This window comes from Cavia porcellus, unplaced genomic scaffold, assembly GCF_034190915.1.
Source record: "Cavia porcellus strain 051 isolate PalLab524CR breed Dunkin Hartley unplaced genomic scaffold, mCavPor4.1 scaffold_17, whole genome shotgun sequence".
Lineage (NCBI taxonomy): Eukaryota > Metazoa > Chordata > Mammalia > Rodentia > Caviidae > Cavia > Cavia porcellus.
The window spans coordinates 72,230,954-72,258,061 of NW_026947500.1; the positions used below are offsets into that span (position 1 = coordinate 72,230,954).

At 64.3% G+C, this 27,108-nt stretch overlaps 1 protein-coding gene across 7 annotated transcripts in view; it reads right to left on the minus strand.

Moving 5' to 3' along the window:
* The window catches only part of Kdm4b (lysine demethylase 4B), an 86,338-nt gene that overhangs the window by 49,668 nt on the left and 9,562 nt on the right, over positions 1–27,108 (minus strand). For 6 of the 7 annotated variants that reach the window (XM_063229164.1, XM_063229168.1, XM_063229167.1 and 3 more), the window contains exons 2-6: positions 17,800–17,853; positions 8,898–9,063; positions 6,002–6,177; positions 5,686–5,800; positions 2,787–2,980 (exon numbers count right to left, since the gene is read on the minus strand). In XM_063229164.1, coding sequence (XP_063085234.1) covers positions 2,787–2,980; positions 5,686–5,800; positions 6,002–6,177; positions 8,898–9,038 — 626 coding nt within the window. In that variant the 5' untranslated portion in view covers positions 9,039–9,063; positions 17,800–17,853. The remainder of the gene's footprint in view (positions 1–2,786; positions 2,981–5,685; positions 5,801–6,001; positions 6,178–8,897; positions 9,064–17,799; positions 17,854–27,108) is intronic. The other variant, XM_063229165.1, reaches the window with a different exon arrangement.

Consider the following 27,108-nt stretch of genomic DNA (forward strand, 5'->3'; position numbering starts at 1 on the left):
AAGCCTCTGCACCCAGTCCAGAAAGGGCTACGATGCGCACATTCATAAAAAATAAAATAGGGGGAGATGTTGGGAGCCGCGTCTGTGATAGCTCGCCTTGCGCAGCGGACGTGCGGCCTGTGGTAAAGAGCAAAGCCTGAGGTAGATTACCCCTCCCATCGAATATGTTAGTTTCCTGCTTACCGCGTAAACAACCCGCTCAACAATATAGTCTGCCTGGCAACTGATGATGTTAGCCAATCAGCTTGCCTTGCTTACTTTAACATGATTGGACACTGTACCCGTATATATACCGGTGCCACCCCTGGGCGGAAGAAGAAGCCAGGTAGAAGCCCGGAAGTAGAAGCCCAGAAGGAGCCGCGGAGAGCGGACCGGTAGAGGCTTCGGAGCGAAGCCCGGAAGGAGCCGCGGGGAGCGGACCGGTAGAGGCTTTGGGGCAGACTGAAGCACAAAAGGAGCCGCGGGGAGCGGACCAGAGGAGGCTTCGGCTGGGAGCGATCCCAGGGCAGGCTGTACGGAGAAGGAAAATAAAAAGAAAAGGTTGTCCACTACCAGACTTTGTCGTGTGTCCTTCCTGCCGGCCGGGAGCGGACATCGACAACACCCCACTTTCCGCAGCCTCACCTTGGGAAACGCCGCCTTCTCCTGCCTCTCCGTGATGGGCTGACCAGGGCGGCACAGAGGGGCTGGCTGCCACTTGCATCCCCAACGTCACCAGGCTGAGGCTGCCGCCTCAGTCCTCTCCCCGGGAGCCCGGCCAGCCAGGCAGCGGCGGGGGAGCTGCCCAGGTCCTGCCGGGGCCCACATGGGGCCGCCACCACCAAGGTGCCGGGCTCAGAGCCATGAAGTCCACCTGGCTGGCAGAGGCCCAGCCGGGGCCTGGTCACTGGATGAGGCTGGGCCTCAGAGGCCCGGTGACAGGTGACTGGGAGCAGCCGGGCCACGGGGTCCACCCCTGCTGCACCACACACCGGACGGACACTTTGCCCTGCGTTTGTGCCACCAGCACGGCCCTGGCCAGGGCCCCAGAGGAAGCAGGGTGGTGACCCCAAACGGTAGGGCCCCAGGGGAGATGTGAGAGCTGCTCCTCGGTACAGAAACAAGCAGGAGGCCGCCTGGCTGTCCCGCTGCCACGACACACAGGTCTCCCCACCAAAGCAGCAGTCAGCAAGGCCTCATCGACCCTGCAAACCCATGTAGCACGGGCCACCAAAACGTTCGTAAGCAGCACAATCAAGCGATGCCAATGTTAGAGGAGGCTCTAATCAGGCACATGGCGGGCACAGGCACAGCTGTGCCATCCCATCTGCCAGGCAGCCCCAGCTGGCAGCCGGGCTCAGGAGAGAGAGGAGGGGGCTTCAAACCCCAGGCTGGGGACAGGCGTCCAGGCCACCGGCGTGCAGGACGGCCCTAAGGACATCAGAACAGATGTGGGTCACCATGTTCCTGAGGGCCTGCTCTCCACAGCCCACAGCCTGGGGGGACACCGGGGCGGGAGGCAGCCTGGGCTGGAGGCAGCACCGCGGGAAGCCCCCTCCTGCAGGGCTGGGACAGGGCCAGGCTCATCGCCCACCGCGGTCTCCCAGCAGCAGCTGGGGTGTGCTCAGGGTCCCCAGCGCTCTTCCTGCACCACTACAGAAGGTGCAGGTAGGGGGAAGGCTGGGCGTCGGCGCCAGGCACAGCAACATGCAGGCGGGTGAGAGCGGTGGGTGGCCAGGGCCCTGCCCGAGAGCCCACACGCCCATCAGGTCACTGTCCCCAAGGACTCGCACTTGGCCCCAGGTCCCTGACGCGACACAGGGGAGGCAAGGTCACGCAGGGGTCCTGACACACGCTGGCGGTGGCACGTTTCTCTCCGGCTTTGCATTTTGGGTCCTTCAAGGAGAAGACTTAGTTTTTCTCCCAAGATGCAAGCAAGACCAGGGCTCGGCAGAGAGCCCAGGCTCGGCCAGCAGCGTGAGCGGGGAGCGCTGCGGAAGGGCAGGAGCGCCACCTGGTGGCCCTCGGCAGCAGGGCAGTCACAGCAGGCAGCGCGGCGTCTGCCCCACAGCACAAGCTCGGCCGGGCACGCGGCCTCCTGTGGGCCGTGCCCTGGGTGCTGGCACCCAGCCGCGACCACCACCTCGCCCCACAGCGACACTCGGGGCCCCAGGGCTGCCATGGCCACTCTCCCCGCGCTGGGCAGGTCTGCTCCTGCCTCCAGGGAGCAGGGGAGCGGAAGGGCAGCGGGAGCCGTTGTGGACTCCAGGCCCCCCAGCCAGGCCTCCCCACGAAGGACTGGCCAGGGCCACCGCCCTGGAGACACCCCCCCACACACATGGCGCTTTTGGGCCCCCAAATGCAGACCAGACCCGCTGAAGGGACCGGGAACAACAACAGGACTCCAAGAAACAACGTCCTGGCTCAGCCCGGGCCTGCAGCCGGACAGCAAGAACCAAAGCCATCATGTCCCCATCGACCTCCCAGGACCTGTGCAAATGTCACCTCCGTGGCAGGACTCTGCAGCTGGCTAAGTGACAGCCCGAGGGGTCATCTGCCCACTGGGCCGGGTGTCCCCGGACGCCCTGGGAGGGTGAGAGGCTGTGAGGGCAGCGGGTTCCCCGCCGTGTGGGGGACAGCCCAGCCCCGGGGCCTGACCCACCAGCTCTGCTGTGACCCGCCCTGCCCGCATGCGACAGCCACTGTGGGCATGTGCAGGGGCACAGTCCTGCCCAGGGAGGCTGCTGCGCGGCCGCTGGCCAGGCCAGAGGGACATGCGCCAGGCCGCCCGTGGGGCCGCCACTCACCAGGACTTGGGCTCCCCGAAGTGCAGGTAGTTGATGCTGTAGAGGTCCATGTCCTCCGTGTGCCAGGCAAACGTGGTCTTCCACATGCCAAAGTACAGGTAGGGCGTGTTCACGCCCTCGATGATGGTGCCGCACTCCCGCTCCACCATGTCCAGGATGGTCCGCAGGCTGCCGATGTTCCACTGCGACACGTCCTGCGGGCGGGGCCACGGGTCAGCTCGGCCGCCCGGGCGAGCACGGGAGGTCCGGCCATCACCCCGAGTTCCGGGTCTGCACCGGGCATCCGAGGGCCGGGACCCGTGTGCCAGCCCGAGCCTGCCTGCGGCAGAGCACGAAGCCACCAGGGCTGGTCCTCGGGGTCCACAATCACCACAAAGCTTGCGCTGGGTCCCGGGCCACTCACGAGGGGGGAAACCAGTCCCCGCGAGTAGGACCCAGCCAAGGTCAGAAAGGGACGTCAGAAAGAGGCCACCCCCAGCTACAGCTAGGACCACCCTGCTGGGTCCACCCCTCCGCCCGCAGCAGGGGCAGAGGATGTCGTGGGCACAGAGGGCACCTGAGCTGGGGCTGACCCAGGGCGCTGATCTACCACATGAGGAAGGCAAGGCGTCTCTCTGGGCTGCACAGCACGAGAAGCCACAGGGAGCCCGGACAGCAGACGCCGGCCGGGGAGCTGGGAGGCGGCACAGGGCCCAGGGTGCTTCACACCGCACAGGCTGCCGTGGCTGGAGGTCTCCAGGGCCGGGGCTCTGGGTTTCACGTTTTATTTGCAAACAGTAAGGGCCCTCAGGGACGCGGTGACGAGGCCCGGGCTGGGAAGATGGCCCACAGCAGGACATCTGATAAAGGACCTGGACACCAGGGCCCTCACTCGAAGTCATGAGCGCGGCCCGCCTGAACACGGACTAGACACAAAAGCAGCCAGGCCGGGGCGCATGCCTGTCACCCCGGCACTGGACAGGCTGAGCAGGGAGACTGCGGCAGCCCCAGGGCCAGCGGGCTCCTTGGTGAGGCGAGGGCAGCCCAGACTCCAGCGCAGGCCCTGCCTCAAAAGCAACTAACCAACAACACAGGAGTGCCAAAGGGCCCGGGGCAGGGAACTGGCCAGACAGCAGGAGGCAGGGCAGGCCACCTCAGAGCCGCCTGGACGCCCCCGGGTGCCGGTCAGGAGCCCGGGCAGCTAGCGGTGCAGGGCGGCCTGAAGTCCTGCTCAGGGCTGGCGCGGTGCACGGCCACCCAGGTGCTTGGTGCCCCCCTGCAGGACAGGCACCTGCAGGCCCAGGGCTGGGAGGGAGGCCCAGGGCGGCTGCGGCAGGAGCTGAGAAAGGCACCGTGGTGTCCGACGGAGGGGCCACGCGGCTGTGCAGGCCGTGACGTTTTTTATTTTTTGTCTTTTTTGAGACAATTTCACTGTGTAGTTTAGGCTGGCCTTGAGCTCGAAGGGATCCTCCTGGCTCAGCCTCCCAAACACCGGGCCAGGTTTACATTTATTTTTATTGATTTATTTTTTGTACCAGGGACCGAACTCACGACCTCATGCTTGCCAGGCAGGTGCTTGTGCTGCTGAGCTGTACACCGGTCCTAGGTCTGTTTTTTTGAAGAAAAGAAGCCCACAGTGATGTGGGAGCCCACCTGGCATCAAAGCCTCTCAGTGGGGAACGAAGTCTTTTCAACCAGTGGTGCCAAACAACTGCTGTCCCCACGCAGAAGAGCAGATGTGGGCGCCACCTTACACAACGTGAAATGTTAACCTGCCACCCAGCACTCGGCACTCAGGAGGCTGAGGCCAGAGGATTCCAAGTTCAAGCCCAGCCCAGGCAATCTAGTGAGACCTTGTCTGCAAATAAAAACCAAAAGTAGGCTGTGGGTGGAGCTCAATGCCAAGGCCCTGTGGTCAGTTCCCAATATCAGGAAGAGGGGGGGAGGGGAAGGGAGGGGAGGGGAAGGGAGGGGAGGGGAGAGGGGAGGGAGAGGGAGAGGGAGAGGGGAGGGGAGGGGAGGGGAGGGAGAGGGAGAGGGAGAGGGGAGGGGAGGGAGAGGGAGGGGAGGGGAGGGGAGAGGAGGAGGAGGAAACAGACTCGGTGCTTACAGCCAGAAGCAAGATGGCAACATGCTCAGAAGGAAGCAGGAGCAGCTCTCCATGGCTTTGATTGGTTTGGTCTTTTACTTTTTAACGGTTCAGGCTGGCCTTGATTTTGCAGCGCCCTCCCGCCCTCCCGCCTCAGCTGGATTACCAGCCTGCACACTGTGCCCAGCCACACCACGACTTTGAGTTGTGGGTGGATACTTAGTGGTGACATGGAAAGTACAGCAATGAAAGGAAACAAGCGAAAGTCGGACTCCATCAGGGCAAATGGCAGCGGGCGCGGCGGCCCAGCCTGTAACGCAGCACCCAGAGGCTGAGGCAGGAGGGTCACGGCAGGCTCCAGACCAGAGGTCAAGGCCAGTCTGAACACATGGAAAGACTATCTCAAAACAACAGACAGGAAAAAAATCAAAATAGGGGAGGGGGTCACCGTCAAGAAAATAGCAAGACGACCGGCGGGATGGAGACTGGGAGAAACCATTCCAAGGTCCAGCAGGGGACCCGCCGAGAGCCCCTGACCTCACACCGACAGCCCCGCCTGCACCCGACCTAACGGGGCCTCTCGGGAGGGCACGGGGACACCAGCGCTGTCACCACCCGAGCAGGGGCCGCTCGTGCCCCCTGGGATGGACGGACGCACAGGGAGAGGGCACAGACGGGACGACACACACAGGACCTGCGGGCCTCTCGCCACTGTGGACGGGGTGTGACGACGGGGCAGCGCGGGAGCCCCACGGCCAGCACTGGGAGGCCGGCCCGGCCCCCTCGGCCTCTGACCCCACCGGGCGCCCTCCACCGCCAGGCCCGACTCACGTCGTCGTACAGGGAGCCGCTGATGTCGGCCCCGTAGATGGGGGACACGAAGGTGAGGTTCTTCCAGTACTTGCGCTCCAGGTCGTCGAAGTCCTGGTGCCGCGGGGTGCAGTACCTGGGGACAGACCCACGCGGCTCGGGACGGAGGAGGTGCCTGGGGAGGCCGAGCCGCTGGCGCCCCTGGCGGCCACCCGGGGCCGGAGTCCCAGCAGCGGTGGGCAGCGAAGGGAACGAGGAAACTCGGGGGACGGGGCCAGCACCCTGTTTTAGGCCACCCACTGACCCCGCGAGGGGCAGGGGACGGGCGGGGACGCACTTCTCGCTGTTGGCCAGCCGCCGGTACTCGCCCACGGTCATCGCCTTCTTCTGGATGTTGTACTGCGTGAAGAGCCCCGACTGGCCGGTCACCACCTGCTGGATGGGGGCCGGGATGACCACGTCGTCGATGTCATCGTACGTCTGCCGGGGCTTCCACTCCTTTGGGGGGATGATCTGCAGGACAGGGGGCGTTGGAGGGGGCTCCGGCACGGGGAGGGGGGTCACTGTGTGCCCAGACCCAGGCGAGGGACACAGGACCGCCGGGTGCCCGTCCCTCGGAGCCCGTGTCAGGGCCCGCAGGAGCACTGCCAGGAGCCCCCGGGCCCCACCAGGACAGGAGGGGCAGGGGACAGCGGCGCAGGAGGCAGGCCTGGCCAAGGCCGCAGCGAGGGCGCTGACTTCACCTGGACCAGAGGCGGCCGTGGGCACCGGCCTGCTCACAGCGGCACACCGCTGCCTGCGCCCAGCCAGTGAGTGGCAGAGCAGGGCCCCGGTGCGGAGCTGAGGACAGCAGGCCCCGGCACCGCGGGGAGGGGGACAGGACGCTGCGTGGCATGGCAGTGGCCTGTGACAGCCCAGGTGCAGCGCCAGGACACGTGGAGAGCGCGGCGGGAGGTGGAGGATGGCACAGCCACCCCCAATCCTTCCGGGCCACTCGAGGCCCAAGCACACCCTGCCACAGGCCACCCCTGGGGGCGCTCAGGCCTGGTCCTGGGCGGGGACACCTGCAGGCACGGGGGAGACGGGGCCAGACGCCTGGCCCAGCCCAAGCTCAGTGGCCCAAGTCTGTGCTGGGCACGGAGGGTGGGAGGCGGTGGAGACCCCGAGTGCGTGGCCAGCTCCGGGCGCAGCTGGAGCCGCTTCCTGCTCCCACGCCTGCCACACAGCAGAGCCTGCGTTTCCCTGGCAACCGAGCTGATGACAGAGGGCTGAGTGTGGCTTCACCCGCCCAAGCAGCCGGCCGCCACTGCAGGGCGCCTGGCCCAGCGAGCCCGGCTCCCAGGGCTGCCAGCGACATCCGGGGTCACTCAGGCCTGCACATGGGCGGAGCCTGACCTGCAGCAGGTGGAGGCCAGGGACACAGCTGGGCACCCATAGTGTGGGCGCTGTCACGGGTCCCGGGCGGCTGTTCTCAAGGACCTCTCCGCTAGCCCTCTTGCAAGCCTGGAGCCAGGGCCACAGGGGGTGCGGGCTTCCCAGCAGCCAGGAGGCTGAGGCAGGAAGACTGCAGCCTGGGCAGCCCCGGGAGACCTGCCAGCAGAAAGAGCGTGGCCCTGCCCATTCGCTGTCCCCTCGGCTCAGGCACTGCTGTCACAGCCACGGAAATGACCAGGCCTCTCCTGACTCACTCGGTGTCTGGTCAGCTCTAGAGCTGACGCCCGACAGAGGCCACAAGGGTTCCAGGGGTGCAGGACAAACACTGCACCCCAGAGAAGCCCGGGATCTGACGCCACACTCTGTCCCCTCTGCAGAGCTCGTGGATAGGGGTGGGGCATCCACAAGGCCAAAACAGACAGGCCACGTGCACAGCCACGGGGGGGGGGGGGGCATGGACGTGGCCAGGCTGCAGCGGCCGGACAGAGTCCCGGCAACACGGAGGACACCGGAAGCAGCTGACCCCACAGGACACATGTGCCACCGCCAAGTCCACGGCAGGAGCGCGTGCACAGGACACAGCAGTGTCCCACGGCATGTGCATGGCCAGAGGCACCACACTCGCTCTCTAGAGAGGCCAGCACCCGGGAGCCAGGGCCGCGCCTGCAGGAGCAGAGGTGCCTGGGGCCAGAGCAGATGGTCCCGCTGCCCACCTGTCCCGCCTGCCATGTGACGAGGCTTGCCACACGTGGGGGCCAGTGTCCCTCCACAGTGCCGGGGCTGCAGCTGGAGACCCTGCCCCGCCCTGCCTGGCTCCCCACATCCAAGGGAGACCCCAAGGGGAAGGCAGCTCCAGGGATGCCCCTGGGGAGGACAAGGAGAAGACACCCCGAAGAAGCCGGCCATCAGGAAGCAGGCTCCGCAGGGCACAAGGCTGGGCAGGGGCGCAGGGGACACCAAGGCCAAGGATGTGGGGGTCAGCAGGGACCACACAGCTGGGCCAGGAGGTGTGGCCTGGCCAGAATGAGACAGCTGCCAGGAGGTGATCGGACCAGGGAGGCCAGGACACTGGAAGGTGCCTCGGGAGGACGGGCAGCTGTAGGTGCGGGGTCACCATAGCGCTGTGGCGGGGGACAAAGGCCACAGACAGAGAAGACAAAGGCCCGGAGAGGGGACGGGGCAGGGGCGTGGCAACTCACGGCAGCCAGGGGGACGCCCTGGCCCAGGGCAGGCCTGACGGGCAGAGGCTGGCAGGTGGGGGAGGGGTGCGGTGGGCCAGGCCTGGGGTGCAGCCCCCAGGTGTGGGTGCTCTCCTCGCCTTTAAACAGTTATCTTGGAGCAAGGAATGGTGACCCACACCTGCCACTGCAGCATCCGGGAGTAAAGCTTTACTGGCACCCTGGGTGCATTTGTGCCCAATGCCAATGCACAGCCGCAGAGGGGACCTGCCAACTTGGGCAGAAATGGGGGACAGGCATCTAGGGGAAGGGGGGTCACACAGGGAGCAAACCGCTGAGCTTGTGCCTTGAGGCTGTGGGGCCTGTGGGACGCAGGCGCGGCTGCCCACATTCCCAGGCTCACACACGTGTGTGCACACACAGTCCCGGAAAAGCCCCACAGAGCCTCAGGCCTGCGGGGGTGGGACGGGACTCCCCAGGAGGGCTGCCCTGGGGGACGCAGCTCGGGGCCCTGGCTGGCCTGGCTCTGCCCCCACCCGCAGGCCCTGAGGACGCCCGGGTGCAGGCTGTGGGAGCCAGGAGCCAGGGAGCTGCGGGCGGGCGGAGCAGGGTGACACCCACCTTGGCCAGGCCTGCGCGGTGGGCTCCCTGCGATTCGATGTAGGCCACATACTTATTGAAGTCCTTAAATTCTTCCATAGTTGGGCGAAAAGTCATGATTTTGCAACTGGGGTTCTGGGCCCCGTGGTCCTCAGACCCCATGGCTGTGGCTGCCTGGACTCCACACCTGCGGAGGGAAGAGGGGTGAGCTCCGGGTGCTGCCCCCGCCAAGCACTGAAGACCAGGGCCGTGGACATGGGCGCCGGCCCGCAGCCAGGGCAAGTCGAGGGGACTGCGAGCCGGCCACACGCTGCACGCCGGGCAGGACGCCGCCGGCTAATTGAAAGCAGAGGCGTCCTACTTTTGAAAGCCAGGGCAATACAGGAAGCGGCACGCTCACTTCAAAGGCAGCCCCAGAAATCAGAGCTGTCACCATCAGGGACGCGTCCTTGCCTGGTGTGAGCTTCGAATCAGTCCACCCACAGCCCTGGCAGGGCCCTTGGAGTGAGAGGCTGGTATGAGAGGGTCGCGGGGCACTGAGTGCACACGCATCCCAGCACTCTGGGACGCTGAGGCAGGAAGACTGCAAGCTGGAGCCCGGCCTGGGCAGCCCACTCTGCCAGGCCCTCAGTGTAGCTCGGTGCGGAGCATGGATCCTTTCCGTGCAAAGGTCCCGGGGTGGGGAGGCAGTGCCCAGCAGTGCCCAGGCTCAGAGCAGGGCCTCGGACAGCAGGCACAGGGGAGGCCCAGCTGAAGGGCACAGTCCCTGCCATCAGAGACTGTGGTTCCCCGGCTATGCACACGCTTGTGTCACTGTCTCTGACCACCCAGGCCCCCTGGCGCGAGGCGGAGGTCTCATCAAGAAGCACAGGCTGGGGGCTCCTGGCCCTGGCAGTCTCGCCCGACCCAGGAGGGTTTGGGCCACTGTCTGGGGAAGGACCTGCCTTGGCCATGAAACGCTGCCAATGTGTGTGGGAAGGCCCCAGCACCGCCCAGAGGGGCTGAGGAGCGAGGAGCCCGGAGCACACAGACCTGGGAACACAGAGAAGCCGGCAACACACCCTGCCCTGCAGCCAGGGTGACCAGGGAGAGGCAGGGCCCCGCCTGGCCCGGGCACCCTCGCCAGCTGCAGCTCCCCGCGGCAGCACTAGAGGGCAGCATGCACCCAGGAATCCCATGCACGCGGCACAGGAAGCCCAGGTGCAGACACCCCACCCTAACCACCTGCCCTCTGTGCACACAGCACCCTTGGCCACTGGGGACGATGGCCAAGGCCCCACCCTGAGGGTCCCGCTGGCCAGCTCCGGTGAGCAGCTACCTGTGGGGACAGCTGTACCCACGTTACACTGCGACCCTGGCTCTGTGTGCTGAGACCTCGAGCTGCCAGAGACGCCGCGGTGCCAGGCCACACGTGCACTGGGGCCAGCAGTGCACCAGGGGGGCTGTCAGGATCGCACCTCCAGGAGCAGGCTCAGCTGCCCCCTCCCAGCAGCCCTCACGGGGACGCAGGTCTGCACCCTGACCCCCCACCCCTGCACCTCTGCAGCCTCCAGGCCGGTGAACCCGTCCCCACGGGCCTGCCCTGCCCCCCAACACAGGGCCTCCCCGCTGACACCACTTCTGGGAGATCTTGGGGAGCTGGGGCCTCGCGACAGGGACATCAGTGCCACCGCGAGCTACGCGGTCTAGCAACCGCACCTGGCAGATGGGGCCTGACCGTCCTAGGACACGGGGCACCTGCCCCGGTGACACCTCACACCCGACCACACCCTGGAGAAGGCTGGCGCCCGAGACCAGGACAGCAGGCACGGCTGGGCTTTGCCCTGGTTTATCTGAAGGGACTTCCCTGCCTCAACGTAAAAAAATAAAGGGCGCCCGGGGGAAAACCATACGTGTACAGGGTTTATACCGGAATCTGACTGCACCCAACCTCTGCTTCATCAAAATGGGGGACAGAGAGCTTTGTAAAGACTCCACCGGGAACCTGGGTGCCCCCCACAGAAAAGGGGGCCCCGAAGCAATGGGGAGCAAGACAGCCCAACACAGAGCCAGCCAAGATCTTCAACAGTGCTGCTCCACGGTGGACACGGACAGGCCATAAGGTGTGGACACTGCACCCAGGATCCCCGAGTCAGGGGACCCCACAGCAGGGCCACAGGAAGCTGGGTGCAGCAGGGCGCACCTGCCAACCCAGGAGCTCAGGAGGCTGAGGCAGGAGGATTGCCAGTCCAAGATCAGCCTGGACGATTTGCCAAACTCAGAAAGGGTGACAGTGACAGGTCTTGGCGAGGACCTGGAGGAGGAGGAGCCCCGGCCCTGCAGATGGGGTGCAGCGGGGTGCAGCGCTGTGAGCACGGCCAGTGCTGCTGCAAATGGCTCCGGCTGAATTCAATTCGTCCCAGAGAAAGGGCACCAGGCACACGGAAATGCGTCAGCACAGCTGGCGGCTCACCAAGGCCCGCCCCGGCCCCGCCCCAATGGACCCTCCAGATGTGACAGCTGCTCCTCTGGGAGAGGTGGGCAGTGCTTCTGGGCGGGCATGTGACCTCCTTCGGTGCCCACTGACACTCCCCTGCCAGGACCAGTGCTCTGACGCGGGCGCGGCGTCCTCCAGCTTTACTTTGGGGTTCTGGGGACGGTCTCGCCGGCAGCCTTGGATAGATGTGCACTATACGCTCCACCTCCAAGGCGGGAAGCAGGCCGGACTGCGCCCGGGCACCAGGATCCCCCCAAGCCAATTCCTAACCCTAACCCCACCCTGGGGAGCACAGGGACCTCCGGGCTGGGCACCAGGGCGAGGGCACTTCCAGAGGCTGAGGGGACCCGACAGGGGCACCGTCTCGAGTGGGAGGCCCAGGGTGGGCAGCTGGGCAGCGGGGGACGAGGTTGGGCAGGAAGCCCCAGGTCCAGGGCACTCGCGCAGCATGGCCTGGTAGAGGGGACTCGGACAACACTGGGAAGCGTCAGGGTCATCGAGGCCACGGGAGGGGCCAGGCAGGGCTGCTCGGAGTCACCAGGAGATGCTGGCACCAGGAGACCCGGCCTGCGTGACACAAGACACAGAACCTGCTTCCGTGGGAGGCGGGCAGGGGCTGGACTTACACTGGCCAGGACCTCCTGCCCTGCCCTTCCCAGCGGCCCCAGGCCGGGGCCCTATGCTTTCAGCCCACTCCAGCCCCTGCAGAGAAACCCCGAGGCCGGGGACAGGAAGGACAGGGCCCCCAGGAGTGGGGGTGGAGGAGGCACGCGGGTTCTCCCCGCCAGGCTTCCATCGGGGCTCCGACAGCAAGATGGCCTCCCTCACACCACAAGCCGAGCACAGGCCGGAGAACAGGAGGGCGGACAAGAACAGCACACACAAACAGGCGTGGTGGCGCGGCCGCCACTCATCCCAGCACTCTGGGAGGCTGAGGCAGGAGGATCCCAAGTTCAACCTCAGCCTGGGCAACTTGGGGCCTTAGTGGGACCCTGTCTCAAAATAAATAAAAAGGTCTGGGCTGGTGCTCAGCACGGAGGCCCTGGGTTTAATGCCTAGTATTGTAAAAAATCAACAAAACAAAACCCTGTGGAGGCCGAATGGTGTCCTTCAGGGAAGCGCCATCCTAAGCGTGGACACCGAGCCACGTGCCTCGCAGTGGAGAGTGCATGCCCAGCGTGCACAGCCGGGGCTCCCTCCCCACAGCCCCAAGGCGGACACAGACCAAAGCCACACTGCACACTGCGGTGCCCAGCATCCCCGAGAGAGGGGGCCAGGGTCACAGGAGCCCGGAGGACGGGAACAGAGGCTGCAGCAACGCAGGGCCACCAGCCAGGGCACGTGGCTTCCAGGAGATGATCACACCAGACACGGATCCTCCCCAAGTGGACCTGACAGCGCCCTGCCGGACCCCCAGAGCCAGCAAGGCGGGGCCACGGGGAGGGCCCAGGGTGGCAGAGGCTCCCGGGACACTGGCGTCCCTGCTGCTGGGAGTCCAGGGCGAGGACCCGGGCACCTGCTGTGGCCTGAGGCCGAGACTCAGTCAGAGCCCAGGGCGCCGGCAGGGCAGTGGCGGGCACTCGGGGCTGCTGCTCCTGCCTGCTTCTCTTGGTTTTATCTTTGCAGGCAGGGGTGAAGCGCACCCTAACTGCACCCTCTGGGCCCCTCCCCTCCGGCCTAAGCACAGCCATCTCTGCAATCTAACCACCACCGAGGGGCCTGTGACTCACCTCGGAGCTTGACTGATTTGGAAAACTGTAAAAGGACAGGGCTTTCCCAGGGGTCCCCACACTGTGAGAACAGCACCCAGGGCCCGCAGTCCCTGCCCCACCGGGGCGTCTCCCCCACCCAGGACGTGGCAGAGGTGACCCCTCAGGCCAGCCTGGGAGGGCACCCGCTCCCGGGGTCCCGGTCACTGCCCACCAGGGACGGCTCCAGGCTGCTGTCCCAAGGTGGCTCCTCTCCTGGGCGTCTTCAGTGACATTCGGAGACAGTGTGGCCCCTGCACTGGCCCTGCCATTGCTGGGAACTGTCCTGTCCCGCACTCCCGCAGAACGCCCGCCCTCAGAACCCGGGACTGCGGGTTCTGTGCCCCTAAAGCGAGGCCTGGGCCAAGTCCCCAGGAGCAGGACAGGAAGGGGCAGCAGGACCTCAAGAGCCACCAGCAAGTGAGCCCTGAGTGACAGCCGGGACAGCCCTCCGGGCCAGCGCCTGGCCTCTGCCCATCAGAGCTGCAGCCAGGGCGGGGACCCCGGAGGCTCCCAGGCTCTGAGGGTGCAAGTGCCCCAAAGCTCAACAGAGTCCCCACAGGGAGGCCTCCACACAAGCACCAGTGTGTCCCCAGGACACTGATGACACAGCAGTGGGCGGTGCCGTCCTGGGGCCCACCAACTTCGACGTGCCCATCCCTGGGATCCCCGGGCACCCGGTGTCTCTCCCAGCTCACCTGCCCCAGGTCCCTGTCCCGGGAGGCCTGGCTGCCAGTGACAACCTGTGTTTGTCACAGTCCCTGCTGCCCAAAGACTCCACGCCTCCGTCTCAGTGCGCTGCCCACAGAGCACCCAGTAACCCTTCCCGGCCCCCAGGCCCAGCCCCTGCAGAGGGGGCAGAGAAGCCCCAGGAGCCTGGCTTCAGATGGAGCCGGCAGGGTGCGGCCTAGAAGTGGGAAAGGCCGGGGACGCAGCCCACCCTGCTCCCCCCTGAGCACCCGGGCCTGCGGTCTGACCTGGACGCTTGCCCAGGGACCCCCAGGCCCGACACACTTGGCCGCCAGTGCCACCTTGGACCCAGCCAGCCCCACAATGGCCCCTTGTCCCCACACAGTGACAGGTGGAACCCGGGAGGCAGGGGCGCCAGTCCACTTGGTGACCCGCCCTAGCATCTGTGCCACCGGGGAATGGGCCTGGCTGGGCAGCCCTGTCCGGCTGTCACAGCCACACTGGCGGGCGCTGCAGAGAAGTAACTGCCGGTGCCCCCATCCCTCCAGCACCCACCATGGTGGAGCCCGCGGCTGCCAGCTGACGGGCGGGGTCAGTCCCCCAACACCATCCACACCGGCACCCCCACCTGACTGCCGAGACTGGGACTGCACTGGGGCCGCCCGATCTACAGCAGCCGCACCTGCTGGGCCAAGCCGGGGCTCCCACGGGCAGCCTCAGGGCCCCCAGGGAAGGGGGGCTGAAGGCCCTCACCAACTCCAGTAAGAGCTGCGTGGCCCAGAAGACCACGGGGACAGCACGGCTCTCAGACGCCAGGCGGGGCTCAGGCGGAGGCCTGTAGGCCCCTCTCCTCTGCTTAGAGAGCAGTGAGCCTGTGGGGTAGTGTGTCCCCCAGGGATCCCCCCATGCACCCAGGCTCCCAGCCTCGCCTACACCCGGTCCACTGCAGGGCCCTCAAGCCACTGGAAGAAGCCACTGGCAGCTGGGCATGATGCACAATCCCCAACCCAGGAGGCTGAGGCAGGAGGACTGCCGGGGTCAAGGCCAGCCTGGGCTACACAGCAAGACTCTCTCAAAACAAGGCTGTGGGACAGGAGCACACAGCTATCTTCCCGGCATGCAGAGGTCCCAGGTAGAAGGGTCACCCTGAGTTCGAGGCCAGCCCAGACTCTGTAGTGAGCCCATCTCAAAAAGAAACAAAAAACCAAATAAAACGAAAGGACGCCCTTGTCAGGAGAGCGCAGGAGACGGTGTCCAATCCCCCAGAGTCGTCTCTGCCCTGGGTCCCTCTACCCAGCATTGCTGTGCTCAGGGCCCAGGGAGCCTGCAGGCAGGGGCACCTGCTGGCAGCCTGACGGTGACCAACGGGTGGGCACAGCCACAGAGCGCAGGTCCTGGGGAGCAGGGAGGCCCGGGCCTCCCTGCAGGAGGAAGAGACGGCCACCGCTGAGCAATCCCGTGAGTGCGCGGCAGCCAGAGGACAGGACAGGAGAAGCCACCCCTGGCTCGGGTGCAACCTGAAAGGACCTGCCTGGCTCACAGCCGGGGGTGATGCTGCAGGTCTGAAAGAGGGTGCAGGTGCCTTTCCAAGCTCAGAGGCGACCCCCAGGCTGCTGGGGGCAGCAAAGGACTAAACTCGGCCCCGGGGACTCAGATACAGCATGTGCACAGGAGGCTGTGTGGAAACACTCACGGCCACCCAGTCCCCTCCCCTCACAGAGGGCGGAGGGACCCACAACCCCCAACCTGGCCCAGGTAGACAGGGGCACAGCAGCCAACATGGGCGGGCCAGCCATGCACAGAGGAGGGGACACAGCCGTGACACCCGCCACGGCACAAAAGGGCCTGGAGGACACCGTGCTCAGTGAGACACAGACAGAAGACGCACGGTGGGGGCTCCTTGGGCAGGAAGCGCCCAGCACAGGTCACTCCAGAGACAGGAGGTGGCCTTGGGGGCCGGGGCTGGGAGGGGACGGGTGACCGCTCACACGGGGGTGGGGCTTCCCACTGGGGCGATGGCACCATCCAGAAGCAGATGGAGATGACGGCAGGTACGGGTCAGGGCCCGAGCCCCTGAGCAACGCGCTCCGGAGGGCGGGCGCCACCCATGCCAGGAACCCACCCAGCACCCCCGCTGACCCAGGACACTGTCCCCGGGATGCCGAGTCCCGTCAAGGCGCCAGTGCCCTGCCTGTCCCCACTCCCAGGTCCATCCCAGACATCGCTGGCCAGCTCGCTTTCCTCGAATTACAGGCTGGGAGCGGCAAGGGGAAGCCGGGCAGTGACACCCATTGCTCAGGGACAGGGACCGCTAGAGTTAATCACACAGGCAGGACACGTGGGCCCCGCACTGGCTGCTTTTCCTTCTGTCTGTGCCGGGGAGGGAGGCGCTCACGGGCTCACACACAGGTGTCAGGCTCCTGTGTCCCCAGCGCAGCCCCCAGGAACCCACTGCCCGGCTCCCCTGAAGGCTCCAGGGAGACAACTGCCAGGGGGCACGGTCAGCAGGGCCCAGCGGCCCAGGGGCAGAGGCTTCTGCAGGCCGAGCCAGGTCACAAGGGCCCCGCCATGGTGGGGAAGTCACAGAGAGCACATGGAAATGAGAGGGCGTGGCCGTGTGCCAATAAAGCTTTATTGACAAAAATGGCTGCTGCAGCCACTGCCTGGAGCTGGTCCCTTTTCTTTTCCCCTTCAAGGGGACTCGGAGCTCCCGTGCCACGCTGAGCCACCCGGGTCACCAAGGCCCCAAGTCGTGACCACTCCATGACCATGCCATGCAGTGCTGGGGGGGCCTATGCTGGGGGCCACAGTGCCCGGCCCATGTGACTCCTCAGGCCCCCAGATGCCACCCACACTGTGCAGCCATGGACCCTGGGAGGACAGGACCACAGGACCCCGTCCAGCATGGAGCGGGGCCACAAGTCCCAGCCCAACCTGTGCAATTGAGGGAGACCCTTGCTCAAAAGCCTGGGGATGTCGCTCGGTGGTACAGTGGACCTGGATTCAGCCCCTGGGGCTCAACACAATCATCGTCATCATGACTGCACAGGCACTGTTCCTACATTAGCCCAGCTTAAAGACCACACCGCAGCAGGTGTGGTAGTGCACACCCGGGACCCCACGTCCTAGAGGCTGAGGCAGGAGGATGCCAGGTTTGACCCCACCTGGGCAACTCAGTGATTTAGCAAAAATTACAAAATTACAAAAGCCTCAAAATACAAAATAATAAAAGCACTGGGGACATAGCTCAGGGAAGGCCCTCAGCTCCATCCCTAGCCCTGGAGAAAAATAAAAATAACTTTAAAAACTGACATGGTGGGGCTGGGGATTTAGCTCAGTGGCATAAGTACCTGCCTTGCAAGCAGGCGGTCGTGAGTTTGATCCCCAGTACCAATAAAAAGGAAAAAGACCAAAAAAAAAACAACAAAAAAAGAAAGCGCATGGTTATGTGTTCGATCCCTGGTACCAATTAAAAAAAAAAAAAGTGGTCAACAAAACTGACATGGTATGCTGAAAATCTTCATGTGTCAATTTTTCTATTTTATCTTTTTTTTTTTTTTTGGCTTTTTTCGTTTTTACCGGTACCAGGGATCGAACTCACAACTGCCTGCTTTCAAGGCAGGCGCTTATGCCGCTGAGCTAAATCCCCAGCCCCCTCTATTTTATCTTTTTGAGACAGGGTCTCTGTGCAGTTCAGGCTGGCCTTGTGCTCACTTTGTAACCCAGGCTGGTCTTGAACTCACAGCGATTCTCCTGCCTCAGCCTCCCAAGCGCTGGGATGACAGGTGTAATCCCATGCCCAGCCACATCATTTTTCTTTAAAAAAAAAATACCCTGCAATCTGGAGGACGGGTGTCCCAGGAGCCCAAGGCTCATGATACACATGTGCGTGTCAGTGTGTCTTAACACCCACGGTGCCACCCGAGGTCTCGGGGTGCAGAGGGACCCCGGCTGCCATGGGAGAGACAGGCATCCGGGACGGGACGGGAAGGGCCAGCACGTCACTCACCTCGCAGCTCCAGTGGCAGAGGCTGCTGCTGCCCTGCTCCCGCGGTGGCGGCTCCTAGGAGGGGCAAAGCCATGGTTAGATGCTGGCGAGGTCCGGTGCCCTCAGGGGCAGCCCCACAGAGGACACCGCCCAGCCCGCGAGCCTTCTCTTCCCTTCTGCTCTTTTGTTTTCGGGACAGGGTCTCCCTACATTGCCTCGGACGCGGACCCTCCTGCCTCATCCTCCCGGGTGCTGGGAGCAGAGGCCTGACCCTGCGGCCGGATGCGTGGCGGGTTTGAAATGACGCGGTGTATCAGCACGCAGGCTGAGGCCTTCACTGCGCCCTGCCCCAGTCTTTTATTGCTTTATTTTGTAACTCTGAGGCAGGGTCTTGCCTTAGAGCAGGCAGTATCTTCTGCTGTTTTGTATCTTTATTTTTTTTTTTTCTGTTTTATCGGTTCCGGGGATCGAACTCACGACCACACACTTGCAAGGCAGGTGCTTATGCCGCGAGCTAAGTCCCCAGCCCCTGCTGTTTCCTATCTTAATCCGAGTTTTTCAAAATTGCTGCGCAGGGCCCAGCCCTTGATTTCACCCTCTTTTAAAAGGCACCAGGACCCCAGCTGGAGGCAGACTGGAATAAAAGCACAGCCTGCGTCCCCTGTTCCGGGCTGGGGTGACTGCCCAGCGCCCCACAGAGGGCTCCTTGTACCCTCCGGCTGCGCACTGCAAAGCCCTCGTGCCCTGCGGCCAGGCGACCACCAGACACAGCCCGTGGTGCCCTGAAATCCCTTGAGGTAGGTAAACATTAAGCAGCAGCGAGTCCCCCCACCCCCACTCGTCCAACCCAGGACCTGTGGCCCCGCCCTCCTCCCTGCGGCCCCGCCCCTTCCCTGCGGTCCCGCCCTCCTCCCCGCGGCCCCGCCCCTTCCCTGCGGCCCCGCCCTCCTCCCTGCAGGGAGCTGCAGACCAGATCCCTGCACCAGTCCCAGCTACTAAGGAGGCTGAGGCAGGAAGATCAAACATTTAAGGCCAGCTTGGGCAGCTCGGTGAGACGCTGATCCAAAATAAAAAGTAAAACGGCTAGAAATGTTGCTCAGCATAAAGAGCCTGGATTCCACCCTCGGCACCAAAAAATAAAGTTTGGGTAACTCGGGGCCCAGTGACTCCCAGGTCCCCCTGCGCGGGTTAAGGGGAGGCTGAGCGAGGCTGAGCCCCTGCGCTGCCCACTCTGAGCTGGAGGAAGGGGCTGCGGGAGCATCCGCCTGTGCTGCTTCTGGTGCCCTCTCCTCGGCCACTCCCCCCAGCAGCACGGGGCCTGCGAGAAAAGCAGCCAGGAGCTGAGGTCTCAGCGGCATGGACGCCGTCTACCCCACCCAGAGGGCACCATGACCCCCTGCACAAGGCGAGAGCGCCTGGGAGAGGGCACCAGGCAGCCCCTCTGCAGGGGCTGTGCATGTGCAGAACGCAGGGATGCCGTCACCTCATGGGGGAAAACCTGACCAACACCACTCCAGCCAGGGACCACCCTGGTCACAGGGAGAGCACCTGCCCTGCACAGGGCATGACGACCGCCCTATCCTCCTCCCCATACCTCACCTCGGTGAACCCCAATCGGGGGACAGCCCACAGTCCACTTGGACTGTGGTCCAGGGTAGACCTGAACAGGTTTGAGCTGGGTGTAGTGGTATAGCCCTGTCATCCCAGCACTGGGGAGGCTGAGGCAGAACTGTCATGAGTTCAAGGCCAGCCTGGGCTACATAGCAAGACCCTGTCTCCAAAAAATAAAGTAAATAAATAAAAGCAAAACAGAAAAAAAAAATCAACCTGTCAAGGTTAGCTGGGCATACAGGCCCACACCTGTCATCCCAGCACTGGAGAGGCTGAGGCAGGAGGACCCCAGGTCGGCAACTGTGTCTCTAAATAAATAAAACTTTAAAAAGTGATGGGGGAGGCTGGGGATTTAGCTCAGCGGCATATGCACCTGCCTTGCGCAGGCAGTCGTGAGTTCGATCCTTGGTACCGATAAAAAGAGAAAAGACAAAAAAAAAAAAAAAAAAAAAAGTGATGGCGATGCAGCTCAGTGAAAGCACCCAGTTCCATCCCCGGGATACAGCAGGTGAAAACCAAAACCATGCAGGTCACCACAAGCACAGTGAGCCTGACAGAGTCACGGCCCAGAGGACGCTGCGGGGCGGTGACAGCTGTGTCCCCGGCGCGCAGCATGGGGCTGGGACAGAGGAGGATGTGAGAGTGAAGTGTGGATCTGGTGAGTCAACACCGCGTCGCGGCAGAGGCTCCAGGGAAGATGAGCAGCGCCCGGAAGTGGGCGGCGGTGTAGACGCGGCTGGACAGTGTCTCCCAGCATCTGAGACCACGGCTCAGAGAGGGGTACAGCGATCGGAAAAGCGTCATCCTGTGCTCTGCTGGCCCGCTGACCAGGAATCTGGGGCACCACGGAGGAGCCGCGGAGCCAGGGTCACCCCGCCAGGGCCTGCCGGGGACAAGCCAGGCCCCGAGAGATGCAGCCTCGCCCTCCACAGATGCCAGGCTCCTGCCCACACCCGCTCGCCCTGCCCCTCTGCACGGGGACAGCGGGTGGCCTGGGACTGGCAAGGGGCCGGCCCTGCCACTGCACAGAGGTTCAGGGACTCCTGCTCATGGGTGGCATCAGGGGAGCCCGGGCCCTCACCCCATCCTGAGGGAGCAGAGGTGCTCCTGGCCTGGGGCTGCCAGGACTGACCCTGGGGCGGCTGCCCACGGCCCACCCTGGGGCTGGGGAGGCTGGTTGCAGGACAGGGTCACCAGGAAAGGTCCCCACTGCAGGGTCACTACCAGAACTCACCTTCAGAAGCCACCCATTCCCTGACCCCACCCAAACCCTGGCCCTCGGGAGCAAGGGTCCCTCCCACAGGGGACGCCATGTGCCTCGTGCATTGGGAAGACCACTCACAGCCCAGGAAGGTCTGAGACCCAACACGGTGTCACCCTTCGGGCAAGAGCACAGCATCTCCAAGGCTGCCAAAGTCCACATGCCTCAGCACGGCCTCACGGTGCTGGTGACAGGTCCTGGAGCGTGACGCCTACAGCGTCACTGACTCCGGATCAGGGGTCTACGTGCCACCTCCACCACCAGACGCCAGGTCCCGGGGCAGTTGGTCACCTCAGGGGTGGGGCGGGGACACACACAGGAGTCCAGGCAGTGGGGTCAGGGGACAGCAGGGCATGCAGGAGGGACACGGAAGAAAGCCCCAGAGCGAGCCAGAGGCAGTGACACAGCCCTGCCACCCGGCATCAGGAGGTGCCAGCCTAAGGGCCCACAAGTCCAAGCCCAGCCTGGGGGGAGCAGCTTGGAGAGGCCTTGGCCCAGGACAGAAAGGGCTGGGCGGGCTCAGCGACCAGGGAAGCGGAGACAACGGGAACAGCCAGGGACGGGGAAGCCGCGCTTGGCCTGCGTGTGGCCGAGGGTCAGAATCCAGGACCCGGGAGAAGCCTCGCGGCTTGGCGCTCAAGGGAAACGCAGGCGGGGCTGACGGCCAGTCCTGACAGGCGAGCGGCCAAGGAGCACAGGAAAGGAGGCCAACATCACAGCGAGGGCACAAAGGAGCAGAAACCAGGCCACACACGCCGACGGGGGGGCCTCGGGGTCAGCTGGGAGAGGAGAGTGTCCTGGATGGAGGACAAGCAGTGACCAGAGGGGGGTCGCGCAGACGACGGAGCCCGGAGGGGGGGGCAGGCCTGCCTGATGGCTCTGCCTCCTGTCCTGCCCTCGCCCAGGTCCTGGCTCCAGCAGGAGGTGGCCAGCTGCTCCACCCTGACACCATCAGCGGAGGGCAAAGCAAACGGCACAAGACGTGGAGTGGGCAGAGATCGCCCTGCCAGGGGACGCGCTGCGAGGCCGGGTGGGGGGACTTGTGTCCCACAGCAAAGCACGGAGCAGGCCTGGGCCGCGGGCTTCAGGGAGGAGGTGTCAAGGCACAGCTGGGCCAGTCTCTGGGAACAGCAGGACACACGGACAGGAGCGGCCTGCATGGACAGAGACAGGCTGGCCCTCCAGACACCTCGCAGCCACCCTGCCGCGCTGGGCTTCACGCTGAGAACACGCTCTGCCCGCCTGCCCTCCCACACGCGCTGCCCTCCTGGATGAAATCTGCTTCCAGACCTGCAGCTGCGGGGCGCACAGTCACAGGGTCACAGTGACCCGGCTGCCTCCAGGGACAGCTAGGCAGCCCCACCCGCACAGAGGAGCCTGCAGCGGGACGGAGATGGGGCTGCGGGCAGGGGCTGGACGGACGGCGACGCCAGGGCACTGGTGTGGGGACGGCGAGGACCCGAGTGTCCACGACCCCGAGAAAGGCTCTGAGAGAATCCACAACTCAGATCTCAGCCTTGACGACACGTCCACCCAGGGCCCGTCCACCCAGGGCCTGTCCACCCAGGACACGGCCACCCAGGACACGGCCACCCAGGGCCCGTCCACCCAGGACACGGCCACCCAGGACACGGCCACCCAGGGCCCGTCCACCCAGGACACGGCCACCCAGGACACGGCCACCCAGGGCCCGTCCACCCAGGACACGGCCACCCACCCAGGGCATGGACACCCACCACAGGGCCACGCCGGGCCCAGCAGCCATGTCCTGGGGACACACACAAGACGTGCGCATGCGCTGCAGCCCGTGGGAAATCCACGAGGCCACGGCAGTCAGGAGGTGCCCATGAGGGGTGCTGGGTCCCGGGAGGAGCAAGGGACTCGGGGGGACAGGCATCGGCAGGAGGAGGAGGGACGTCCGGAACGGGACCCAGCACCTTCAGGGCACCGCAGAGCCTGGGGCAGTGGGAAGGGGCAGGTCCCCACCTCCCCCGCTCCCTAACAAACCTGGGGGTCTGGGGCAGGAGGCTGCCAAGCTCCAGGAAGAAGCCAGGACACCTCTGCCTCAGTGGCCCAGGATTCCCGTGCGTGCGGGCGGGCTCTGCAAGGAGGTTTTGGGCGATCAGTCGGGGCAGGGCCCCATGTGATCCCAGGGCCTGCAGCCCAGGACCCGGCTCTCCACACCTCACCCAGCCAGGGCTCAGCCACAGCAGCACGGGTCAGTCAAGGCCAGAGCCGAGGCAAGGCCCGGCCCCTCGCGGGACTGCACTGGGAAGGCAGGGTACGGGAAATGGACTCACACAGCCCAAAGGCACCCGACTGACAGCAAATCACCTGCAAGGCTCTCGCCAAGGGCGCGACCCTCTAGACCCAGAGAGTGGTCAGATCCCGGGAGGTCAGTGCAGCGGGGTCCCAGGATGGCCTTGGCGCTCGGCTCGGCCCACTCCCCCAGCAGCACCACCCCCCCTGCCCACCTGCTCAGGCCCGTGAGTGCCTGCGGCTGGAAGAGTGCACCCTGCTGGCGGGGCGGGGGAGCACAGGGCCCAGAGGGAGACAGCCCAGGCACTCTGGCCATGAGGGTCACCACCCTGCGGGACACGGGCACAGGCGCCCTGCGGGCCCCGAGAAGCCCGGGTGTAGAGGCTCTCTGCTCCCGGAAGCTCTCGGGGGCCTGAGGACAGGTCGGCAGGCCTGGCGATGGCAGGATGCAGGCAGGCAAGCTTGGGGGCACTGCTGGCCACGCACCCTGATGCCACAGTCTAAACCCAGCAACAAATGGGTAGTGAATCCATACAGGAAATCAGTAAGGGCCGCTGGGGTGCCCCAATAAAAACACAAACAGGAACAAACACCCCGACCTGGTTTCAGGACAGAAAGACCCAGCCCAGAGACCCCAGACACGCTGTGTGTCTGCGACAGCGACGGCCCTGAAGGCTGCTCCCAGGAGGGCAAGGGGGGCTCTGAGTGCCTCGAAGGGGGGCAGCGAGGGCCCCGGGGCTGGGCTGGAACAGGACACCGGGGGCGGCAGGGGAGTAGGTGCAGAGGTGGGGGGTGAGGGGGGTGCGCGGGCACGGGGGTGGTGGTGGGTGGGTGCATGGTAGACAGATGGATAGAAACCCAGAGAAGCAGACGGCTAGACAGACAGCTGCATGGAGAAAAGTGCGTGATAAACAGGGAGAGAGATGCTTATACAGGCGTACGCAGACACACTAACGTGTTGCATGCGTGTGTGCGTGTGTGTGTGTGTGTGTGTGTGTGTGCCCGGCTGCACACACCTGTCCTCCAGCTCCACCCACGGGGAGGCCCAGAAACACGGACCCCCGCGGGCCGCAGTGAGCACCTTGCCTCCTGCCTAATGGTCTTTAAATGGCACGTGCCAGGCCGGGCACGGTAGCACATGCCCAGGAGGCTGAGACTCCTTTAGGAGGGTCGAGATGAGGTTTGAGGCCGGCCCGGGCTGCCAGTGAGTTTAAGGCCAGCCTGAACTGCAGAGTGAGACCCTGTCTCAAGAGGACAAAAAAAAAAAAGAAGAAGAAGAAGAAGAAGAAAGAAGAAATAAAGTGGAATAAAATAAAATAGAATAAAGATATTGTCTGAGAGGAACACCCCCAGGGGGTGGCCTGGGAACCCCACTACTCAAGGGCGTCTTACAGAGCAGGGCCACCAGGTGACGCGGCCCTGAGGCCCCTCGCGTGGGGACAGCGATCATGTTCCCGAGGCCCGGCTGTCCGCAGGTCCCAGCTGAGGCCGGGCTCCCTCCCCGGCTCTCTCTCCCGTCTACAGGCCGAGCTCAGGGTCCTCAGAGCCCCGGCCCGGGGCTGCCCAGCCCTGCACAGGAAGGTGCTGCCCGGCCCTTGCAGGACTCCGCAGGGCTCCCGTCTGCCTCTCAGACCGCCTGGACACACACGTCTCGGGTCATGGCTCGTGACCCTGGCTGTGAGTGACCACTAAGATCCAGGGCGGGATCCAGGTCGTCCATGTGTCCGGCCGGCCGTGACCCAGGGCCCTCTGGCAGGACTGCAGGTGCGGGCACTTAGGGAGTATAACACGGTGCAAAGGGAACATCACAGACTGGATAGAAAGGGAGGCAAAACGACAGTCGGCAATTAGGTTGCTGGTGGCTCAGGTAATACCGATTAAAGGTGCCGAGCAGCTGGTGCAGGCGAGGAGGCTCCGTCACCCAGCGCACCCCGCCCCGTGCGATGTGTTTCCCACCAAGGGAAGGACAGGAACGAAACGGCAGTCGGGCGCAGTGGTGACACCTGCAACCCGGGGCCGGAGAGGCTGAGGCAGGAGGGCTGCACATCTGAGGCCAGCCTGCCTGGAGGATTTGGTGGTTTAGGGGACCCTGTCTGGGACTTGGAAAGATAAAACTGAACCAGGCTGGTCCTGCCTGCAGAGGGCTTTCCCGGAAGGGGGCCGCCTCACAAGGAGACAGTGTCTGTGCAGGACACCGACGGGCCGCTGTCCTCCCCACGGAGGAATGTGGCTGTGTGGTCCTCTTCCGGGCCTCCAGCCACCCCGTCTCCTGCACTGACCTCTCCTGGCGAACCCAGTCTGTAACAGGACCAGGGCAGCTCCCGTCCATGCCCACCTGCCGACCCGACAGCTCACCCAGGGAATCCCTGCTCCTGGCAAACCCGAATTGAACGTAACCCAAGTTTACCGTAACAGCCTCGGCAGTTCAGAAGTACAGAGAGGACAGATGGCGGCGCACACCTGTCATCCCAGGACGGGGAGGCCGAGGCAAGGAGGGTCCTGAGTTCAGGCCCAGCCTGAGCTGCACAGCGAGACCCTGCCTCAAAAATAGACAGGAAATAAAATCACAGAGCAGAGCGCAGAGCCCGGGTGTGGAGCCAGGGAACCTGGGAGGGGCCGGGCCACCCCACTGCCCCACGGGGACAACAGGGCCTGGCGGCCACTGCACCTCCCTAGGTGCTGAGGGGGGGAGCAGCAGATGGGGTGCAGAGGGGACTGCCATGGGATGGGTGGAGGGAGCCCAGCATCCCCCGGGCGCCAGAGGCAACCTCGGCACAGACAGCCCAGCCTTTGTACGCTTTAGGGCTCTTTGATGCTGGTAATTAACTGCTTAAAGCTATAATCATTAGCAGAATCAGCTTCGTGTTTATCTGTAACATGCACACACCCTGCCCTGTAATCTGGGGGCTCGCCCTTCCCTGGGGCCCTGTGACCCAGGCCCAGATTGGGGGGGACACCCCCTGCCTCACCCCCAGTGCTTCGGTGGGTCGGGCTGGAGACTGCGGAGGACTGGGGCTCAGTCACCCCACACACGGGCCCAGGCCTCTACACCCACAGCTCTCCGCACAGGCTGGGGCAGGGCCAGGGCCCTAAGAAGGTCACACAGCCAGAAGCCTGGGGGAAGGGAGCCTGCCAGCGGCAAACCTGAAAACCTTGTCTGCAGCAACACATCCAAAATAACCCTGCCGCGAGCCGGGATCCCAGAAAAACACGCAGGCGAGAAAGCACAAGGACCCTGCAGCGCGCACGGCGGTGCTCGGGGCAGGGAGGGCACAAGGCTTTGACACGCCCGAGACAGCCCCACGAGAGCAGCTGGGCCCCCAGCGTGCACACAGCCAGCGGGTACGAGGCCCGGCCTGGGGGCAATGCCTGTCACCCCAGCACTCAGGAGGCTGAGGCAGGAGGATCGCCTCAAGGCTGAGGCCAGCCGAAGCTGCATAGTGAGTTCAAGGCCAGCCTGAACACAGTGAGACCACGTCTCAAAAAAAAGGCTGGGGGGGCTTTCCCATCAGGATTGTACTCTGGTACCGCCACCTGAGAAAAGTCTGGTAGCTTCCTAAAATATGAAACATGGAGTTATATAGCACAGCAGCACAGCGCCTGCCTGGCAAGCACAAGGCCATGAGTTCAAGTCCTGCCACTAAACAATAAATAAATAGATAAAACATGGAGTTTCCATTAGATCCAGCCATTTCCCTCCTATCTCCCTATAACAAATGGACACACATGTCCATATAAGTGCATCTTTACAGGAGTCAAGAAGTGTTCAACAATAGAATGGATGGTCACACAGCATGAGGAATCTGGTCTGTGGAATATTACTCAGCCATGAAAAGGGAACAAGGCTCTGATGCCCACTACGGTATGAACAGAACTTGAGTGCACGGCTCGGTGAAAGAAGCCAGGTTCAGAGGGCCACACAATGCATGACTCCACGGAGTTATGTGCCACCAGGGGACAGGGCCATGCTCCAGGGAGCATGGCACTGTGAGAATAGCAGCACATACTGTGCAGCCCAGGTGGTGTGGCCTCTTGTGCCCGAGGCTCCCAGAAGCTCAGTTCGGTACCGGGGGCCACTGCAGCCACTGGACTGGGCACTGCTACCCACGGCTCACGAGCACCTGCCAGTGGCACAGCTGGCACTGGTGAGGCGACAACAGACGCGGCTGGGGCAGGGCCACCGCCAGTCTCCCGGCTCT